The following is a 21,966-nucleotide window of genomic DNA, read 5'->3' on the forward strand; positions in this document are numbered from 1 at the left end:
CTTTCATTCTGTTCTTTATTGTTTACTGGTTCGATACTATTGTTTGATGGTTGGTTTTGTGCTCCAGTTCTTCTTGGAACCGCCCTAAAATTCGTAATTAAATATTACTAGCAGTAGTAGTCATCTGACTTCTGGTGATTATTAAAATAACGTCAACTGGTGGCACTCCAGTAGATAGGTGATGGCAACATTATACTAGAGGAACAACTACCACTACCTCCACAACTACAACTACGTGATACTCCTGAGTTTCTGATTTTCTTAATTAATTTCGTTCCTGTTATAACAAGTTCCAATATGCATAAAGTTCATATTAAATCAATTTGTGTTTATTCAAACAATCAAAATTCAATTTGAGGGATTTTTTTCACAATTTGGTTTTTTTTTTCCATTCTAGATTGGTTGGTTTGGATTGAATTGAATTGAATTGAATTGTGTTTAATGATATATCTTGCTTCGTTACTTAATTTTTTGTTGGGGAGGAGAATATGTTACTAACAATGGAGAAACCATAAAGGCTTCATGTATATACTTTATTCAAAAGTTTGCGGGATTAAAATTATTCAGTTTATATTTTGATAGGATAATGATGATAGGAATCTATACCTCTACACGGTAATTGAAGAAATAAAAAACAGGTTGGTGTTTTAATTGTTTTATTCTTTTATATGAAAAATAAATAAATCTAATAAATATTCTTTAAGAAATCTAATAAATAATGGAATTTAAATATAAATACGTCAAAACTACCCATTCCTTGCCTTCTAACAAACATATTAGCAAATCAAATTAGGATATGAAGATATAATTACAATTTGGTCAATTTTTGCAATGCTTCATATTTATCATTTCTATCTTCAACAAAATATCCATAAACTTGATCAAATTTAAGATCAATCAAATTTTGAAATTCTTGTTTAGCAATTGCTGGCTTATTTTTATTCAATTTAATTTCAGGAAGATTATTTCTATGGTTAATAAATGTTTGAGTTCTTTTAGTAGTGAAATTTTGAATAATATCAATGGTTTCATCAGGAAGTTCAACATTAAGTAAATGTTCACCTTTAGCAACATCTATTGTATCACTAAGAAATTCATTATTAATGGCACCTCTAATCCAAGTTATACTTTCTGGTGGATTCCAAACTGCTTTAGATCCAATAACATGACATATAGGGACTCTAATTTGAGGAATTGCAAACATACCAAATGAAATCGACATGAATGCTCCATAATATGCTGCCATTTGATGAAGAGTATTACATTTTAATTTATATTTGATCACCCCAGTTTCCTTATCTTTAATTTCATAAACTTCATCATTAATAAAATCATCCGATATTTGATTTTGCATATTTTTGAAAAATGAAAATTCTTTAAAGAAAAAATTAATATCATCTTTAGAATCAAATGTATCAATTAATAATTTTGAAATTTTACTAAATTTTTTCGAAAATTTTTCTAATCCACCTGGAGCACCATAAATCACTGCTTCAATGGGGATAACTGAATCAAATAAACTTGGTTCTAAAAAAGTTGCATATAATGAATTAAATCCTCCCATTGAATGTCCAATAATTAAATTACGAGATTGTAAATTATTTTCAAAATCACCAGTAGTGGAAATTTCATGTTTAATTATAGTTATAACATCTTTTGCTCCATCATCCCAACGGAAAATTGTTCCTAATTTCCCTTGATTTTCTAAACTTGAATCACCATGACCAACCATATCAATAGCAATTACTGAATCTAAAAACCATGGAACTTGACCCGATTGAGATAATTGATATAATTTTTTAATATGATATTTCCAAATTGATTTATTAAATCCAGTACCATGACAAAATATAAAATTGAATCGTAATTGATTATTGGAATTAGGTAATGGTGAATTAGTTTTATATTTATTATAAACTAATTTTAAATTAGATTGATCAGAATTAATTAAAGTACTACCAGGAGCACGAAATGGATGAGCCAAAGTGATTTTCTTTTCAATTGAGAATGACATTGGAAGAAGAATAAAGATTGTTAATAAGATGGATATTAGAATTTTAAAGTTATCAAAATTGTAAAACTTTGTTTAAAAAGGGAATATTTGGGAAAAAAAAAAAGATAAAAAGGATATGTATATAGGAAAAGAATTGAAGTTTTACATGAAGGTTTATATATAGTTTGAGTTTATATTTGTATATTTGGATTTGGACTTGGACCAGAAATGTTGCATTCTCTGTGTGTGTGTGTGTGGGGGGGGGGGGGGGGGAGGGAGAGGGAGATGGAATAACTAATTTTATCATATGTAAATTATGGTTTTTTACACACGCACATTTTTTTCTCTCTCTCTCTCTCTTTAAGATTTATATCCGATTTTATGAATTGAGTTTTATGGTTTCTTCCTCAGTTTCCGTTGTTTATATCCGTTATGGTTAACGGCTTTCTATGCCTCTGATTCACCTAAAACCTCATGACAAGAGAAATCAAGACGTTTCATGTTATGTAACCTCTTTCCTGTTTCCTCCCTCCTCCCTTCCTCCATCTAACAACTACCTTGACATTTGACTAACATTTATAATCTTGTGATTTCTTATATACTTATCTTCTTGTATGATATGTACCGTTCTCTGTACTATTCACATACAACCGGTAATTGGACAACACCAATAGATTTTTTCATTGTCTAAGTTTGGAACTGTAATAGGACGGATAAATTTCAGTATTGTTGCAAAGATAATGTAAGTAGGTGATAATATTTTTGCCTCATTTGAATTGTATCTTACTTGTCAATAAAACATACATCGAGGATAATACCAATAATGTTTCTTACAACAGCCATATCTATTATCTTTAGTGGATATATGTAATATTGGGTGTATAGATACTGTTGAGTCGATTTGGTGTTACCTCGGTTGCAATTTTCTCTTGTTGGTGTCTTGTTAGTGTTTTGTGTGTGGGGGGATGGGATGGGAGGAAAAAGAATTCAAACTTTAATTGCAAACTCCGCCGCCGCAAAACATTCTCAGAAGAAGAAGAAAAAAAAAAATTTTCAATACTACTAAATTCATATTGAGAGATATCACTCCACCACTACCAACAACTAACATTCTTTGAATGACAGTATCCAATACTATCAAAATATTAAGAACAGTACAACAAGTTCGTCAATGGAGAGCACAATGTTTTTTACGTAATGAATCAGTTGGATTTGTCCCCACCATGGGAGCATTACACGCTGGTCATTGTTCATTAATTAATCAATCAATTAAAGAAAATGATAAAACTGTAGTATCAATATTTGTTAATCCATCACAATTTGCTCCTAATGAAGATTTAGATAATTATCCTCGTACATTAGATCAAGATTTACAAATTTTACAAAATAACAATAATAACAATCACCAAAAAAAGATTGTTGATGCAGTATTTGTTCCCAAAATTTCAGAAATGTATCCATCAGGAATTTCATTAGATATTTCTAAACAACGAGGAGCATTTGTAACTGTTCATGGATCATCTGAACAATTAGAAGGTATTACTAGACCACAATTTTTCCGTGGTGTAGCAACTGTGGTGACAAAATTATTAAATATTGTTCAACCAACAAATATATATTTTGGTCAAAAAGATGCTCAACAATGTGTTGTTATACAAAATTTAGTTAAAGATTTAATTATAAATACAAATGTTAGAATCATGCCTACATTAAGAGAATCAAATGGATTAGCAATGTCTTCAAGAAATCAATATTTATCTTCTAAAATGAAAGATAAAAGTTCATTAATTTATAAAAGTTTAAAAGCTGGTGAAAATTATTATCTAAATCATAGTAATAGCAATACCAATGGAAAAGTTCTTGCTAGTGAAATTTTACAACAAATTAAACCTATTATAAATTCCGATCCAGATTTTGATATTGAATATATAGCTATTAGTCATCCAGAAACTTTAGAAGATCTTGATTATGTGGTTCCTGGTATTGGAGCAATTGTTTCAACTGCAGTTAAAGTACCCAAAGAAAATTCTGATGAAAAGGCAAGATTAATTGATAATATTATTTTACATTAATTAAAATTTAACCAAATCACAGAAGAAGGAGGATTATGATGAATATTTTTAATGAACCATTTTTTTTTTTAATAGAATGTACATAGAATATAATATATATATACCCAACATTGGTTGGAATTAAATCCCTCTTCTTTTTTTAAATAAGGAACTAACTTTATTAGTAGACGATATTTCATTAGATCTCCTTTTAGATTGTTGTTTAACAATATCTTCATAAATCTTTTTATCTTTTAATAATTGATTTTCAAATTCTTGTTTATATGAAATTAAATCTGCACCAATCTTATTACTTTGATAAGAATCAGCAATACCGAAAAATTTATAACCATATTCTAATAACCAAATTGGATCAACTGTTGTTACATAATTCATATACTCTTTTTTCGTCAATATTAATTCATGATATATAACATAATTAGTACTCAAATTACTATCCAATAAACAACTAGTTGGATGTAAAAACATTTTCATATAAGAATGACGTAAATTAATAAATTCAGGTTGTCCATTTAAATTCATTTTAATTAATTTTGCCAGTTGTTGATAAAATGATGCACAAAGACATTTACGGATATCATTATCATTTTTAGATTTTAAAATTGTCAATTTATTTTTTTGCATAATTAATTTTAATTGATATTTAATATCTTTAACTCGATATAATGATTTTAATTGTAAAAAATTTTTATTACACCAATTATTAATTTTATTATAATCACCTTTAAATTTATTTAAATTAATTTCCCATTGATTGAAAATATTTAATAAAGTTAAATGATCCGATTCCGATATAATGAATTTTTCTCTTGCCATATCAGCTTCATTAGATCTTTCTTTAGGTCGATTATATATATTGGGGACTGATAACATGGCAACAATAGTGATTATTTCTTCAGAACAATGAAATTCAGATTGAGTAGATAATAAAATCAATTTTGCTAATGTTGGTTCAATAGGGAATTGAATCATTGATTGACCTAATTTTGTTAATTGTCCAAGATTATCTAATGCTCCAATAGCCCATAAATCATGTAATGAACAATTTAAAAGATCTTTTGGTGGAGGATCTAAAAATGGGAAACTATTAATATCATTAATTTTCAAAGATTTTAAAAGTAACATAATATTACTTAAATTGCTTCGTTGAATTTCTGGTATTGGTTGAATATACATATTATTGGGATCAGTAGCTTTTTCAGTATATAATCGATAAGCAATACCAGCACCAGTTCTACCAGCTCTACCACTACGTTGATCAGCATTAGCTAATGAAATTGGAACCATTTGTAATGTATCCATACCTAATTTGGGATTATAAACTTTAACTTTAACAAGTCCACAATCAATAACATATTTAATTCCATCAACTGTTAATGAAGTTTCTGCTATATTCGTTGCCACTACTACTTTTCTTCTTTGTAAATTCATTTTATTAAATATTTTTTTTTGTAAATCTTGAGGCATAGTAGAATAAATTGGATAAATATCTAATGGTGGAGGGTCTTCTAGTAAATCCAATTTTTCTTTGATTAAATCACAAGTAATTTCAATATCTTCTTGACCCGTCATAAACACAAGAATATCACCATCATTACCATTACCATTGGTTGCATTTATATTCCATCTACCTAAATGAATTGTTAAAATTTGTTTAACCGCCATTTCAACATAATCCATATTAACATCTCTATTGAAAAATATTTCAACTGGGAAAGTTCTCCCTGGGATATGAAATTGTGGAGCAGCACCGAAAAATTTAGTAAATCTATTGGCATTCATTGTAGCACTAGTAATAATTAATTTCAAATCTTTTCTTTTACTTAATAAATTTTTAAATAATCCTAAAAGAATATCAGTATTTAATGATCTTTCATGAGCTTCATCCATTATAATACAACTATAATTAATTAATAAAGGATCAACCAAAATTTCTCGTAATAAAATCCCTTCAGTCATATATTTAATAATAGTTTTTTTATTATTAGTTTTATCTTCAAATCTAATTGAATATCCAACTTCTTCACCTAATTTACAATTCATTTCTTCACTGACTCTTTTAGCAACTGACATAGCTGCTACTCTTCTAGGTTGAGTACAAGCAATGATTTTTTTTTCACCATTCTTATCAATATTACTTCCAAATCCATCTTCATATAAAAATTGTGTCAATTGAGTTGTTTTCCCAGATCCAGTTTCTCCAATAACAATAGTCACTTGATTATCTCTTATGGTGGTTAATAAATCATTTCTAACAGCAAAAGCCGGTAACAATTTTCTTTGTTGTTGTATATCTTGGTATGTTGTTGTTGTTTCATTATTGTTCAAATTTTTTCCCTTTGGTTGTTCTTCTTCTTTTTTGGTATTATGGGTATCAATAATAGATCCAATATTACTATTGTCTATTCCTGCTGCTTCTTTGGCTTGTAATGCTCTTTCACGTTTTGATCTTCGATTTTGTACAATAAATGACCCTTGTTTGGCCATTGATGCTAATTCAGATGTTGGATCTTTAATTGGATTCACTGTAGGTCCAATTCCTCTTATACTTGAACCAGAAATTTGTAATTGTAAATATTGTTTCAGATTTTCAAGAAATGGTGGAATGAAAATATGACTAATTATAGGTATTCGATTTAATTCATTTAAAGATTGTTGATGATCATAATCGATATATTCACCAAATTCATTAAATGTTGCTCCAGTTTCATTGAATGACGATGACAATGATGATGATGATGATGATGTTGTTGTTGTTGTTGCGGGTCTTTTAGGATGTTTGGTATTGCGAAATCTCTTACGATGGTTTTGTGGTGGTGGATCTTCAATAATTTCTTCATCTCTAATAAGAGCACTTTCTTCATCTATATTATACCATTCTCTATCTGCTTCAATATTTGAAAAATTGTCTAAATTTATGTCATTTATGTCATTTATGTCATTTATTATTTCATTATTTTGTTTGTATATTGATGGTTCAGAAACTGATGGTGTTGCCGGTGTAGATGATATACGAGAAGAGACACCTTGTGATAACAATGGTGATGACGGGGTTTCATTCTTAATTCGAAGGGCATGTTCTTTTTTCATCTTTTTGAATTTAGTTGATGGTTTTATTTTCGGTAGATTCAAATCATCCTCATCATCAAGATCATTATCAAGATCATCATCGATAAGTTTATTTTCTTTCTTTTGATTTAGTAGTTTAACCTTTGGTTTAATATTTGTTTCTAATTGATCAAGTTCATCATCTAAATCATCCAATATATTCATTATAAATGTATCTTGTTTTTACGTAATGTTGTTTATATGGATTTAAAATGAAATGTTAAATCAAAAAAATCAAAAAAATCAAAAAAAAAATAAGAGAATGCTAAAAAATCATCATTTTTTTTTTTTTTTTTTTTTTTTTCATAAATATGAAACCCAAATTATCAATAACAATTATGATGAATAAAAAGAAATTATCACAAACTATTCTGAAATATTTTGCTAATACCATTGGATTTTCATGTCGAATAACTCCTGCTCCTAATACATCATTAGAATTAGATTATTTATTACAAAATTTCCAAAAATTAGCTCCATTAGATAATTTTCAAACTAGTTCTGATTCAATTCGTGATCATGATCATCATGATTATCATCATCATCAGAATGGATTTTTCATAAATGCCATTTATAATCCTTGTCAAAATGAATCTTGGTTTAAATTAATTAAATTAGATGAAAATCATCAATTATTTAAACAAATTGATAATAAATTAATAAACAACTATAACAACAACAACAATAATAATAATAATAATAATCAAACAATAAAGAATGATTTTATAAAAATATTAACTAGTTTAGTGGCAATTCCAAGATATTCATATATTGAAAATAATCAACAATTTCAAAATTATAAATTACAATTAAGATTTGATCATAATTTACAAAGATCTATAACTAATTATAAAGGGAAATATAATTTGACAACTAGTACTATTGATAATCCATTTATTTCAATTATAAACAATAAAAATGATAAAAATGGTAAAGATGATGAAGTTCAGATTGATTATGAAAAATTGAGAGTAAATCTAAGGCATAATTTTCAAAAATTTCATAAATTTGATAAAATTGAAATCATAACAAATCCAAATAGATTAATAAATAAATTGAAATGATTAAAATGATTAAAATAGAATATAAGTATATATATATTAATATTAATATCAATATTCATATTAATCTATAGAAACGATTAGTTTATTTTTTGGTAATCTTATTAACTGCTTCAATATCTTTTTCTAAAATATCATTTAAATAATTTAATCCCATTTGTTGTTTCAATAAAACTTTAGAAAGTTTATGAATTGCTTCTTCAATATTATTATTATTATTATTGTTATTATTGTTATTATTATTATTATCTGATTGTTCTGTTGTTGTTGTTGTTCTTGTTCTTGTTGTTACAGATCCTTTATTCAATTTTTTAGATTCATCATCATCATCATCATTATCTTCTTCAATTAAAGTATTATTTAATAAATTAACCGAATTTTCACATTGATAATTAAATTCTTCTGCTCTTTCTTTTAGTATAGCTAATCTAGCAAATACATCACTTAATTTACCAATTGAACTATTTGGATCATTTAATTTTGATGTTAATAATTCAAATTGTTTAGAAATTTCTTCTTCTTCTGGTAATAATGGATAACCTTTTAATTTCACAATAGCTAAAATTGTTGCTAATCTTAATAATCTTCTTGATAATTTAATATGTCTTGATTTAGCTTTCATTATTCTTGTAGTATTTTCTAAATCATGTTGTGATGATAAATTATTTAAATTTTCATTGATATTATTAAGTAAAATTCTTGATTTTGCTACATAATCCAATTGAGTTTCAATTCTTTGACCAACATCATTAAATGAATTAACTTTTATAGGATAATAATTAGGTCCTGGTCTTGATATCATGGCATTTTCCCAATCTTCAGCCGATTCATTAATAGGACGTGGTTGATTTAATAAGACATTTATTTCTTGATCACTAAATTTATTATAAATATAAGTCTTCAAAGCACATTTAGAAGAATTTGGATCCCATTGTTCCCAAATTTTAGTCAATTGATCATTTATGGCAGGTGTATAAGTGTTAGTATTATTGTTTACTTGTTGATTTGTATTAGAACCAAATGGACCATTAGTTAGATTTGAAATTTGATTGGTATTACCACTAATGGTAGTTGAACTTGATGATTGTGGTGGTGGTTGACTCCAACTAAATGATGGTTGAGCATTATTTGTGGTATTATTGGAAAATAACCCTGAAGAAGAAGATTGTTGTTGTTGTTGCTGCTGAGTATTTCCAAAAAGACCAAGACCTCCAGAAGTAGCTGGTTGTTTATTACCAAATAATCCACCAGTTGTTGCTTGATTTGATCCAAAAGTAGTAGATCCTGTGTTTGTTGTATTTGACGAACCTCCGAAAAGTCCACCCCCAGTGGCTGGTTTATTGCCAAATAATCCTCCACCACTACCACTTGTTGTATTCAGTTGCTGCTGTTGTTGTTGTTGTTGACCACCAAATAATCCTCCTCCAGTGTTAGTTCCTGTGGAATTCGATTGTCCTCCAAATAATCCTCCTCCAGTGTTAGTTCCTGTGGAATTCGATTGTCCTCCAAATAAACCACCACCAGTATTGTTAGTGGTATTATTTGATTGTCCGCCAAATAATCCTCCTCCACTTCCAGAAGTGTTTGTTTGTCCACCAAATAATCCTCCACCACCACCAGTAGTTGTTCCTGTGGCTGGTTTATTACCGAAAAGACCACCAGAAGTGTTAGACTGTTGTTGTTGTTGTTGTTGTTGTTGTTGTTGTTGTTGATTACCAAATAATCCACCACTTGTATTTGATGAAGATCCAAATAAATTCGATCCTTGTTGTGGTTGAGATCCAAACCCAGTAGTAGTAGTAGTAGTAGTAGTTGGTTTATTTGTTTCAAATAATCCACCACCACCGCCGCCGCCAGTTGAAGAAGCAGTATTAGAAGATCCAAATAATCCTCCACCACCACCACCAGATGATGTATTGTTAGTGTTTCCAAACATGATTGTTATTCCTTTGAGTTCAAAACAAAAATGAATTGGTTATTCAATTGAGTATAAGATGAGTTTGGTTATTGATTTTTTCTCGTTTGTGTTGGAATAGTTTTTTTTTTTATTTTTTTATTCCTTCTTCTTCTTCTTGTACACTACCCTCCCCCCAATCAAAAATAGATTATGGTTATAATAATACTAAACAATAATTATCATGAAAAAAAAATAAGGTCTACTGGAATTCAATTTTATTAATACCTTCCCTACTACTACTACTACTACTACTACTATAGATTTAGAATTACCTTAACCCACCGGGAAAATTCTTCCCCCGGGAAACTGAATTATTTTTTTGTGTTTTGTTTTTGGAAATTCAACACTACCAATAAAATACATATATTATAGGTTAATTCTACAACTATTTATTCAATTGTCCTTTAAAGTTGGTATAATAACTCTTGGATCCCTTGTTAGTATTCGTAATATCCCCTTTAGTACATTTCTTCCACTTTTTTTGTTTTTTTTTCGGGTTTCTTTGATGTAACCCATTTTTTTTGCTTAAAACCCTTTTATTGTCAATCCATTGGTATACCGGAGCTTACTCCTTCTGGTGATTTTCTTATTCTCTGAGCAGCAGCATGTTGTAGTATTGTTAAAGGTAAAATTGTAACTGTACAATTCATGCTTCTAATTGACAAATTCTAATTTCATACTCTTTGGTATTTTTTATAGTTTTTTTTTATAGTTTTTTTTATTCTTTCAATCAATTGTTGTTTGGTCAATTTCTTCAAGGAAAACTTTTTTGCTTACCTTACAAAGCTTTTCAGAACGACCCTCTCTATCCTTTTCATCATTGATTCGTTTGATTAGAAGTTGAGATGATTTCAAAACTTTATCATATTTAAGGTTTAAAAAGATTTAATTCCAACTATTTCCCAAGATTTAATTATTCTCTCCTTGGTTGACTTTTTTTTTTTTTTTTTTTTTTTTTTGTTTTGTTTCCTTGATTCGTGATATCTCCGATATAAATAACCTTTGTCGAATTGGTCTATCCATTATAATCCGGGCCCCCGGCCAAATTTTGACAATTTTGTTTCGTATTGAAATTTCATTTGGGTCAAAAATACCGAAATCCAATGTGGTTGTGCAACAAATGCGTAGAATGAGGTGGCAAATATATAGAGGAATAAAATTATTCTTCTCATATGTTTCTTTGAACTCCATCAGATTTGTGGCTGGCTTTATTGTCCATCCATTATAAGCATGACTTTTCCTTGATTTATTTTTTCTTTTACTTTGAGGGGGGGAAGAAGAGGGGGGGGGGGTGATAAAAATATCCTTCAACCAACACCAAGATAACCAATTTGTAGTAGTAAATCCCCTTTTTAGATGCTGCTTAATACCAATCTGAATCATCATCTGTAAACCAACACCAGTTCTGAAGGAGTGTCCTTTGAAAAATTACATCCGGAATTAAAAATTTCTCTAGTCATACTAATAGCTTCAATTACAGTACAACTGTCCCTGCCTTCTGTGGACTGAACAAAGGTTCTATTCTTGTATCTAGGTACAACTAGATTCGTCGTAATTGAATATGTTTTCAGGAAAAAATTTTATGTTGCCTAACAAAGCAGATCGTAATCACGATAATATTTTAGTATCCGTTCATATATCATGATACTGCTTCTAATCTCTCAAACTTGACACATTTCTTCCTTGAATGATATGAATACCATCATCATCATCATCATCGTGTCTTATCATCATAAAGCGATCGTACCAAGAGTCACTGATTTTAGGAGAAGGATCATTAGTACCTAATAAAAATTCAGCAAAATGTAATTATATATCACTACGACTGATTCCTCCATGACAATCTTTATCTGAGTCAATAATCCATTTTACTATCTCTTCTTCTTCTTCTTCTTGTTGTTGTTGAGGAGAAAAGTGTTGTTCCTTTGTGTGGGGGGCTAATTTCCTTGGTAGTACTCCTTTAGTATAACGGAAACTTCAACGTGTTGGGCAATGAAACCATATGAAACCGAGCTGCTTAACTAATTGATTTAAATTTCCCAATTTTTAATATCTTGAATAGCATTATATAGAACGGTATCGTCGACTTCTGGCTTTATTTTTTATTTTTATTTTTAGTTTTTTTTTTTATTTTTTTGGCATGATGTAAGATGGTCACAATAAAGAAGATAAAGAAGAATAGAAAGAGATGATTATTATGGTTAAAGGATTATTTTTACATTTTTTGTTTTTTTTTTTTTTTTTTTTGCGCCCAGCTGGGTGCTCCCCGGGTCGGGAGAATTCTTCCTTGGTGGGGCTTGAAGTGATATATATAAATTAGATATGAATTTTAGAATTCAATTGCTGGAGGGAAGGGGCAACAAGGGGCAACAAGGGGCAAAGGGGGGGAGGCGGGGAGGTGGTTGGTGTGTTTGGATTATTCATTATTACAGAGAAACTCTTATTGAAATAAAACTACATTTAATTGGTCTTTTTTTCATTTTCTTTTTCTTTTTCTTTTTTGGTACGAAAATTTGAAACTTTTTTTTTATTTATTCATTAAATCAATAAAATATACAATACTACCACCACAAATTAGATTAGATTAGATTAGATTAGTATATATATATATATAAAATGAAAGAAAGAAAAAAAAAAAGGTGAATTGAGTTAATTTGTAGGTAGAAAGTTATAGAATATTTATAAAACGGGGGGCGGGAGGGTTTTTGATTTCTAATAATTTATGATTATTTCATATTATAATAAACAGTAATGGTAGTGGTAGTGGTAGTAGTGGTAGTAGTAGTTGGTAAGATTGATTCTATTGTTTTTTTTTTTTTTTTTACTAGAATAAATAAGTCTTTTTGGGTGGGGGAGGGGGGTAGGGTGGGAGAACTAGTTAACAAATTCTTTTATTCTTAAAATCTAACTTTGTTCAATAGTTGTACTTGTACTAGTACTTGTATTTGCCAATTCTTTTGATTTTAAAAATTCTTTAGTATTTTTAATATCATTTGGATCAATTGGATAAATTGGATTTTTTTTATTTTGAATTTGTTGTTCAACATCAGGAATTTTTTTAATTAATTTCATATTATTAAAAACACATTTACTTAAAATTCCTTCACTTGAACGACAACGATTAAAATATTGATTATTTTGTTCTAAACATTCATAATGTAATTTAAATTCATCAAAACAATATTTATTTATATCTTTTAAAACCGAAATGGCACATCTTGTTACTCTTCTACCTTCTTTCATACATTCTAGAGTTCCTCCATTATGTTCTTGTTTACATAATAAAAAATCATCATTAAATGGTTTACATTTATCACCAATATAATATGATGCTGATAATAATGGTGCTGATGTTGCTCCAATTTCATCAACATCAGGAACATCTTTGGGCATAGGGGTTTCTTCTTTATTTTCCCATTGTTTACCTCCATAAAAGTATCCTCCTAATCCTAACATGATTTAATGAATTTGTATTTGTATTTGTATGTGTATGTGTATGTGTGGGTTCTATAAACCTTGAAGTTTATAAAATAAAATAAACTGAAAGAGAGAAAATCCAATCAACAATGAAATGAAATGAAATGAAAAAATTTATTTATTTATTTATTTATTCATTTTTGCCCAATTAGAAATTCTCAAGATTTGGTTGGTTCATACGCAAAAGAAAAAAAAAAAAAAAAAAAAAAAAATGGGAACCATCTTTCGTGTACTAATGCTCAAAAAACACAAGGTGCTAACTACTACTTACTACTTACTACTTACTACTTACTACTTACTACTTACTACTTACTACTTACTACTTACTACTTACTACTTACTACTTACTACTTACTACTTACTACTTACTACTTACTACTTACTACTTACTACTTACTACTTACTACTTACTACTTACTACTTACTACTTACTACTTACTACTTACTACTTACTACTTACTACTTACTACTTACTACTTACTATTATTATTATTACTACTACTAAACAATCTCTAGATATCTGTCACTAAGTAGGAGCAAATCTTCCCAATAGTTGGGATTTGCGCTATATTGAACGACTAGTGTAATTCTTCCACATTTAAACCATACAACTTAAATTGGAAACATATTCCACTAGAATGTGAAATAAGAGTTTGGTAATAAAAAGAGTAAGAATCGTAAAATATTTTATATAGTTATATAGCTATATTATATAGTTATATTATATATATATATATATAGTTATATTATATATATCTTAATTATGGGAAAGGAAAATAAAGAGTTTATTCGATACAATAAGTTTTTTTTGTCCATAAAGTCTAGCCTAGCCTAGCCTAGCCTAGCTTTTTTTTAAAAAAAGTTATGGGGGTTAATTTCATAATATTTGGTAAATATGTGATTTACTCCATTTGAATCAAGTCAAGTGTAAACAAGTGTAATCAAGTGTAATCAAAAACCATTGTCGATAATATATCCTATTTTATTTAGTCACCTTATCATTTATTCCAAATATTATTGCCATTTCATATCATATCATATCATATAGTTAGTTTCATGGGCTAACTAATTCGAGCTAAATTGGTAAATATGTAGTTTGTTCTCTATTTGAGTCGAATGCCCCAGATTCAATGACAAATATCTTCTTTTCCAAAAAAAAAAAAAAAAAAAAAAAAAAAAAAAAATACTCTGTGACAATAATCAATTTTTGTTATTATTCATTATTTATTATTTATTATTTATAATATTCATTATATTTTTTTCTTCACCAATTAATTTATAAATATTTAATAATTCAAATATCATTTGAGAATTTCTTAAATTTTTTTTTTGATTCAATTCTTTTCTAATTAATTGATCCAAAAAACTTTTAAATTCTAATTTTATTGAAGAAATTTTATTATTTATATAATTATCATGAAATGGTGAATTGAAATAATTCTTATTATGGTTGTCATTATTGATATTACTCAATTGAATAAATTTATTTAAAAAAATTTCAATATTATTAATTGATAAATATAAACTAGTTAAAATCTTCAATTGATTTAAATTTTCAATTAATTGATTATTATTAATATTATTAATACAATTATCAAATTCAATTATTTGATCATGAAGTATTAAATTCAATTTTATACAAGTTTTCAAATTATTTAAAATTTGACGATTTTGTAAAATTTCAAATAATTGATTATCTAATTTAAAAAATTTTTTATAATAATTATTAATTAAATCAATTTGAAAATTTTTTAAATCTTCAATTATATTATTAATTAAATTTAATCCATTATTAATTGATTTACCTAATTCAATAAATTCATGATAATCATTATTAATTAAATCTAATAAATTTTGATTTAAATTTTGTGATAATTGATTTAATTCTTTAATTATAGAATCAAGATTATTAAATCGATAATTTTTATATAAAAATAAATCAATTTCATGATTATTAGTATTGAAATTTTTAAAATCAGTTTGAATTATTGATATAGGATAAGGAAATTCATCAGTTCCATTTAAAATATCAAATTCTTGATGATTCATTTTTTGGAATATGGGAATATGGGAATATGGGAATATGGGAATGGAAAAGGGAAATGGGTGATGGTTTAAAACAAATTATCGTGTAACAACGGGGGGGTAGGAAATGAGGAGGATGAGGAGGAGAAGGAGGAGGAGGAGGAAATGCTGGAGTAGGGATATCTTTTCTTTATTCAAAAAGTAATTTGAAATGTGTAAAATTTATAACTTTTGTTTTTGGTTTTGGTTTATGGTTTTGGTTTTTGGTTTTGGTTTTGGTTTTGGTTTTCTCAAATAAAAAACTCACAACACAACACAACACAACACAACACAACACAAGAAACGAAACAAACCAAATGGCAATTTTTGTAATAGAGTGCACGACCAATATCATATAGTTAATTATCAAGTAAAGCCCATTAATAATATTATTGAAATTTGAACGTTTTCTTTTCTTTTTTCTTTTTTTTTTTTTTGTTTTTTTTTTTGCAATTATCTATTAAGTCTATGTCGTCGATTATAGTCATTGATATATATATATAATCTATTAGTAAACTTTTATATATACTGATTAGAATTATTACAAAACCAAAACCAAAAAAAAAAAAAAAAAAAATTCACATGGTAGCGAGAGCTCTAACGGTTGGGGGTTTTTTTTTTTTTATTATTACCAAAAAATGATTTAAAATTTGAATATCCAGAAACGACATCAAGATTTCAAATTAATAATTTGTAATGTAGTTAAACATCAGAATTATAACTTCTTAAACCCTAAAAAATATTGGGTAAGATCTGACATTATTAGCCTAATAATTATTAGGCTAACTTCTTACATAATAGATAAATATACCTAGACAAATACCTAGATAAATACCTAAACAAATATAACTATTCAATTAATACTTGGGACTTTTCTCATTCCATTCCGTTATTGTTGAAAAAGCATGAAATATTACCTCAACCCCTTACAATTATAAGGGTTGTATATAAAACTTCATTATCCATGGTTAATTAGAACACATATAAGTTATAATAGCATTTCTTGATAATTACAATTGTTGTTGTATTATCTTTATGGTTCAATGGGTAAACAAATGGGTAAACAGTTCTTATATGATGGTTGAACACAACATCCTTCTTCTTCATCGTCGTCGTGACAAAAAAAAATTTTTAATTGATTGATAAAATTTTGCTAAATTTACATTCAGGAGGAGTTTAACCAGTAAATATCAACAAATAAGTATTATGTACAAACCATATTTGTTTGTTGATTGTTGATTGTTGATTGTCCTTACAATATAATATATATAGTAAGGACATAATATATAATATTACACAAACAATTTTTTTTCTAATTTTAAACCAATTACATAACATAACATAACATAACATAAAATTACACTAAATTTTAGTATTATTTAAAAGTTTGGAATTTCTGCATTAAATTGATAACAACCACAAGGCTGTAGTAGTTGTTGTAGTTGTTGTTGGTCTTGTTGTTGCTGTCAATAGATTTTAGACTTTGCAGATAAGAAATTAATGAACTAAAACAAAAATATCACACAAGAAGAAGAAGAAGAACAATTTGATCGTTAATATTGATTATTGTTGTTGTTAATAATAATAATAATAATGTGAATGATAATCATTATTGTTCAAATATTTAAACTACCATTAAATTCTTGAACTAAAGTGAAGTAAATTAGTTTCCTATTATTGTTGTTACTGTTACTGTTACTATTGTTAATACAACAAATAGATTATGTTTTTTTTTTTGACACATTTATTATTATTATTACTATTATTATTACTATCCTGATAAGAAATAAGAAGAAGAAAAAAGTAGTACAATCAAATATTGCATTACATTAATTTATTGTTATTGTTATTTACGCCATTTTTTGGGGTTCATATTGATTGTATTATATTTAAAATACCCCCCTCCCCCTCCCCCTGTGTGAAAAAAGGAGTAAAAAAAAAAAACAAGAAGATGATGAACAAGAAGAAATCAAACCAATTACTACTACTACTACTATTACTATGACTTGATAGGGGGGGGGTGTTTGATGGTTATAAACCATTGTTTATTATTATTATTATTAAAGTCAATATGACTAACCATTGATATTCTTCTTCTTCTTCTTCTTCTTCTTCTGGTTCTTCTTCATTTTGTGCCTTTATTTTGGCATTATTCTCTTGCTTATCATCCATCAAAATTAAAATGGTTTGTTATTTCTCTTATCGTTGTTGTTGTTATTGTTGTTGTTGTTGTTGTTATTGTTAATTCTTCTTCGATTCGATATTATTGATGATGATCCCCTTTTTTTTTTTTTAATTTCTTTTCAATCTTTTTTTAACTTAACACATTGTTATATTCATAGTTTAAACTTTTTCAAAAAAATTTATTCTAATTTGAAATATAAAATTACTTAGATAAATCAGGGAGTGGAGAGAGAGGAGGGGGGAGGAGGTTCACAAAGAAAGCTAAGAATGATGATGATGTATTTTGAAAAGAGTAGTATGCTGTTTTTTTTTGTCTATCATTTTATTAACTATTTTTGGAATTAAAAGTCTCTGGTCATGGAAAAATTCAAGTCCAAACCAAAAACCAATCAACTTAACTTAAAAATAATCAAAGACCAAGAAAAATTTATCTTTTGGTTGTTATTATTCACCCCTCCTCTTCCCCCCCTCCCCCACTCCCCATTTCTTGATAGTTATTTGCTTCCATTATAACAAAGGGAAATCAAATTGATAATAAATTGAAGATTGTCGAAGAAGGAAGGAAGGAAGGAAGGAAGGGAGGAGGGGTAATGAAGATCGGAACAATCCCCCACCCCATCCATCCCCACAATAATAACATTAAATAGATAGATAAGGGAAGAAAAAACATATCGATTGTGTAAACCATTACTAATCCACTACTACCCACCACCACCACCACCATAAGAAGAAGAAGAAGAAAAAGAAGATTGAATATAGCCCTTATTATTATTATTACCAATCTGTATAATTTCATAAAAAGAAATATTTCTTTTTTTTTTGGCTTTCAACTGTAAATCTTCTTCTTCTGCTTCTGCTTCTGCTTCTGCTTCTTCTGCGTCTGCTTCTATTGATTAAGCATAATTCATTATAATTAGAGGAAATGGTTTAATTCAATTTCAATTTCAGTTTCAGTTTCATCTGTCAAAAAAAATGACGTACTAAATTGCTTTTTTTTTTTTTGGTTTCTCCACCATCAACAACAGACCAATTAACATTTATACATATACGTATACATATACATATACGTAATAAGTATACATATACGTAATAAGTATAAATCGTATTTAACGTTAGACACATTTTATTCTTAGTATTATTCTTATTCTTATTCTTAGTATTATTCTTATTAAATGTTTGAATTTATTTGTACAAATACATTTACAATCTATACAATAGAAAAGGTTGTTGTTGTTGTTGTTGTTGTTGTTGTTGAATTAGATTAAAACAATATTTAAATAGTTGAATGAATAAAGACGAGATAAGCGCATATTTCAAATTGTTTCATTTGTGTGATTAACTTTTTCTAGTTTTTTTTTTTTTTTTTTAACTTTTAAGATTATAACCATACTTAGTCTTACAGTTAGTCAATTATAGTTAGCCGTAGTTAATTGTTAATATTCTTTTTTTTTTTTATGGTTATGGATATAGGTTATGATATAAATTGAATTATGTAAGAAAACCCAAAATGAAAATGAAAATTAAACACTTAAAAGAAAAAAATATACCTCTAAAAAACAGGAAACTGCAACCACCACCACCAACAACAAGAAAAGAAAAATAAACAGAACTAAGCAATGGTACTGGAAGGTGACAACTAAACAGATTCATAGATTGGAGTAATTAGTTTGTGGAAAAAAAAAAAAAAAATATTTAGTAAATTTGACAGATTGAATTATTCAATTGAAGTTTAAAATATTACAAATTACAAATTACAAACTAATATTATACCGTTTATAATGTATTGAAAGTTACTATATTATAAATAAACCAAATGGACCAAACAGATGACGACAATGATGATGATGATGATGATTAGTTGATATATAATTTATGTAATTGATGACGAATGAATTGAAAAGTATACATATATATATATATATATTTGATTTTTTTGAACACGTTCCCAAATTCAGTACTTCTTACATACACATACACATATAGATAGTAAAACAGATTGACTATTTAAATTTGACGCAACTATATAAGCAATAATTACTTTGACCATCAAGAAAAGAATTAAACAATACACCAGAAAGTTAGCAATTGAAAGGAGAGAGGAGAGAGGAAAGAGAGTTTGAATACTTGTTTGTTTGCTTTGTTTGCTTTGTTTGTTTTTTTTTTCTTCATAATTTCATTCTTATTTCATTTAATGGTATTTCCGATTATTAATTATCCCCCCCCCCAAAAAAAAAAAACCAAACCAAACCAAACCAACATTATCTCAGAACATTTAGAACATTAATACCTATAAAGTACCTGGAATCAATTTACAGTAATAGAAGATTCAATGGTTATTATCTTTTGTTTCTGTTTCTGTTCGACAACTGTTCGAAAACAGGCTGTGTAACAGACAATAGGTAAAGCTTATTCTATTGTCTTGTTACACCTTGGTGTTTTGAGATTACTGAAAAAGGAAATATTCTACTAATAAGGTTCTCGTCAAGAATATTACGATGAACCCATCGTCAATGGAATTCTACTATAAATATATGGTAGAATCCTCATTAAATAGATTTTATATATTTTTTCATCGGTAGTATACTCAAGATCAAAAGACGTTAACAACACTTTGAAACCAACCTTCGGGTCCCAACCTTCGGGTCCTTTGGTACAATCAAATCAATAATACCCTGGAAAAAAAAAAAAAAAAACTCTAAATCCAGCATCCATGAAATCAATTTTATCGGCATTTTTAAATGGTTTACTTTTCTTATTATCCCAAGGTTCTAAAGCTATTTTTATAGTTGCCAAAAAAAAAAAAAAAATGATTCTCCCAATCTAATCGGTCTTTCTTTGACTGACGGAATGAGCTGGATGGTAATCCAATGGGTTCGGCATTTTTGACTTGACTGTGGTTCGTCGTCGTCAGAGCTCGAAGAAGTATCATGAACTGCAAAAGTTTTCTCTTTAGCAGTCATGGTTTAATTAATACTAATAACAGTCGCAATCTAAATTCTAATCTTATAAAGAAGTCAGTAGCAATACCTGCGTAGGTGAAAGGTGTCTTATAGTATTAAAGCTTAGCTTACAAAGAAATATATAAAATTTATTTAATGAAGATTCTACTGTATATTTATTTATAGTAGAATTCCATTGACGAGAACCTTATTAGTAGAATATTTCCCTTTTACAGTAATCTGGTTTTTTTTTTTTTTTTCCCCCTTATCAACCAATATAACCACCATCACCATCACCACCATCACCACATTATATATCTTACTTAATTATTGATTAGTTATGAGAATTGAATTATATATAACCCCCACTCCCCACTCCCCCCTCTCTTTGATATATGAACCTGTTAAGAACATAATTATTCATTCATTCATTCATACGGCCCGATAAAATATTATTTTATATATTCATAACCCAAACTTTCTCTAAACTTTCTCTGATTTATAAAAACGGATAACGGAAAATATAAAAAAACCTAATAGTGGTGGTTGGTTCGTGGTTGGTTGGTTGGTTGGTTGGTTGGTTGGTTTTTTTAGAATTCTTTTAACCTTAAATTAAAAATTTCAGGCAACAACAACAACAACAACAACCAACCAACCAACCAACCAACCAACATTAAAATAATTACCGTTTTTTTTTTTTTGACAGTATTTGGTTGATTAAGGTTAGTAGCCTTTTTGTTTTTGTTTTTCTTTTTGTTTTTGTTTTGGGTAAATGAAATTTTTTACATGAAACGGTTTTACATAATTGATTGATTAATTGATTGATTAATTGATTAATTGATTAAAGATGGAAAAAAAAGTATGGTAAGTGATTAATTTGTAATAAAAAGAAATCATACCGTATATATATTTATGACTGGTAATCATTATTACTATGATCCTATCAATTATAAAGAATTAAATTGATTGCGAAACACAAAAAAAAAAAACAAAAAAAAAAAGGAGAGAGAAATTATACCAGCTACGTTAGTTTCAATTTCAATTTCAATATTAAATATTAAATATTAAATAAAGTTATTAATAAAAAATTCAAGACCTGGCCTATTTACTA

The 21,966-nt window shown here is 27.6% G+C and overlaps 8 protein-coding genes across 8 annotated transcripts, besides 3 other annotated features; 2 read left to right on the forward strand and 6 right to left on the reverse strand. All coding sequences in view use genetic code 12, as the record gives it.

Annotated features, from left to right (window-relative positions):
• Positions 1-808: 808 nt before the first annotated feature.
• CD36_27530 (peroxisomal matrix lipase, putative) lies at positions 809-2,014 on the reverse strand (the record flags this gene model as incomplete). The annotated part of the gene is made up of 1 exon (XM_002421778.1): positions 809-2,014. The coding sequence occupies one exon, from the start codon at positions 2,012-2,014 to the stop codon at positions 809-811; it is 1,206 nt and encodes a 401-aa protein (XP_002421823.1).
• Positions 2,015-3,111: 1,097 nt separating this feature from the next.
• CD36_27540 (pantoate--beta-alanine ligase, putative) lies at positions 3,112-4,065 on the forward strand (the record flags this gene model as incomplete). Its single annotated transcript, XM_002421779.1, has 1 exon — positions 3,112-4,065. One exon carries the CDS (start codon positions 3,112-3,114, stop codon positions 4,063-4,065), a length of 954 nt encoding a protein of 317 aa, XP_002421824.1.
• Positions 4,066-4,185: 120 nt separating this feature from the next.
• On the reverse strand, positions 4,186-7,338 carry CD36_27550 (pre-mRNA-splicing factor ATP-dependent RNA helicase, putative; the record flags this gene model as incomplete). The annotated part of the gene is made up of 1 exon (XM_002421780.1): positions 4,186-7,338. One exon carries the CDS (start codon positions 7,336-7,338, stop codon positions 4,186-4,188), a length of 3,153 nt encoding a protein of 1,050 aa, XP_002421825.1.
• A 146-nt stretch (positions 7,339-7,484) lies between these two features.
• On the forward strand, positions 7,485-8,237 carry CD36_27570 (conserved hypothetical protein; the record flags this gene model as incomplete). Its single annotated transcript, XM_002421781.1, has 1 exon — positions 7,485-8,237. One exon carries the CDS (start codon positions 7,485-7,487, stop codon positions 8,235-8,237), a length of 753 nt encoding a protein of 250 aa, XP_002421826.1.
• An 82-nt stretch (positions 8,238-8,319) lies between these two features.
• CD36_27580 (nuclear pore protein, putative) lies at positions 8,320-10,170 on the reverse strand (the record flags this gene model as incomplete). Its single annotated transcript, XM_002421782.1, has 1 exon — positions 8,320-10,170. The coding sequence occupies one exon, from the start codon at positions 10,168-10,170 to the stop codon at positions 8,320-8,322; it is 1,851 nt and encodes a 616-aa protein (XP_002421827.1).
• A 346-nt stretch (positions 10,171-10,516) lies between these two features.
• Positions 10,517-12,373: a mobile genetic element.
• CD36_27590 (transposable element protein, putative) lies at positions 11,101-11,577 on the reverse strand (the record flags this gene model as incomplete). The annotated part of the gene is made up of 1 exon (XM_002421783.1): positions 11,101-11,577. One exon carries the CDS (start codon positions 11,575-11,577, stop codon positions 11,101-11,103), a length of 477 nt encoding a protein of 158 aa, XP_002421828.1.
• A 722-nt stretch (positions 12,374-13,095) lies between the features above and the next one.
• CD36_27600 (NADH dehydrogenase [ubiquinone] 1 alpha subcomplex subunit, putative) lies at positions 13,096-13,647 on the reverse strand (the record flags this gene model as incomplete). The annotated part of the gene is made up of 1 exon (XM_002421784.1): positions 13,096-13,647. One exon carries the CDS (start codon positions 13,645-13,647, stop codon positions 13,096-13,098), a length of 552 nt encoding a protein of 183 aa, XP_002421829.1.
• Positions 13,648-14,189: 542 nt separating this feature from the next.
• Positions 14,190-14,804: a mobile genetic element.
• A 91-nt stretch (positions 14,805-14,895) lies between these two features.
• Positions 14,896-15,717, reverse strand: CD36_27620 (conserved hypothetical protein; the record flags this gene model as incomplete). Its single annotated transcript, XM_002421785.1, has 1 exon — positions 14,896-15,717. The coding sequence occupies one exon, from the start codon at positions 15,715-15,717 to the stop codon at positions 14,896-14,898; it is 822 nt and encodes a 273-aa protein (XP_002421830.1).
• A 4,566-nt stretch (positions 15,718-20,283) lies between these two features.
• Positions 20,284-21,097: a mobile genetic element (partial and rearranged element).
• Positions 21,098-21,966: the final 869 nt, after the last annotated feature.

This window comes from Candida dubliniensis, chromosome R (genome assembly GCF_000026945.1).
Source record: "Candida dubliniensis CD36 chromosome R, complete sequence".
Classification (NCBI taxonomy): domain Eukaryota; kingdom Fungi; phylum Ascomycota; class Pichiomycetes; order Serinales; family Debaryomycetaceae; genus Candida; species Candida dubliniensis.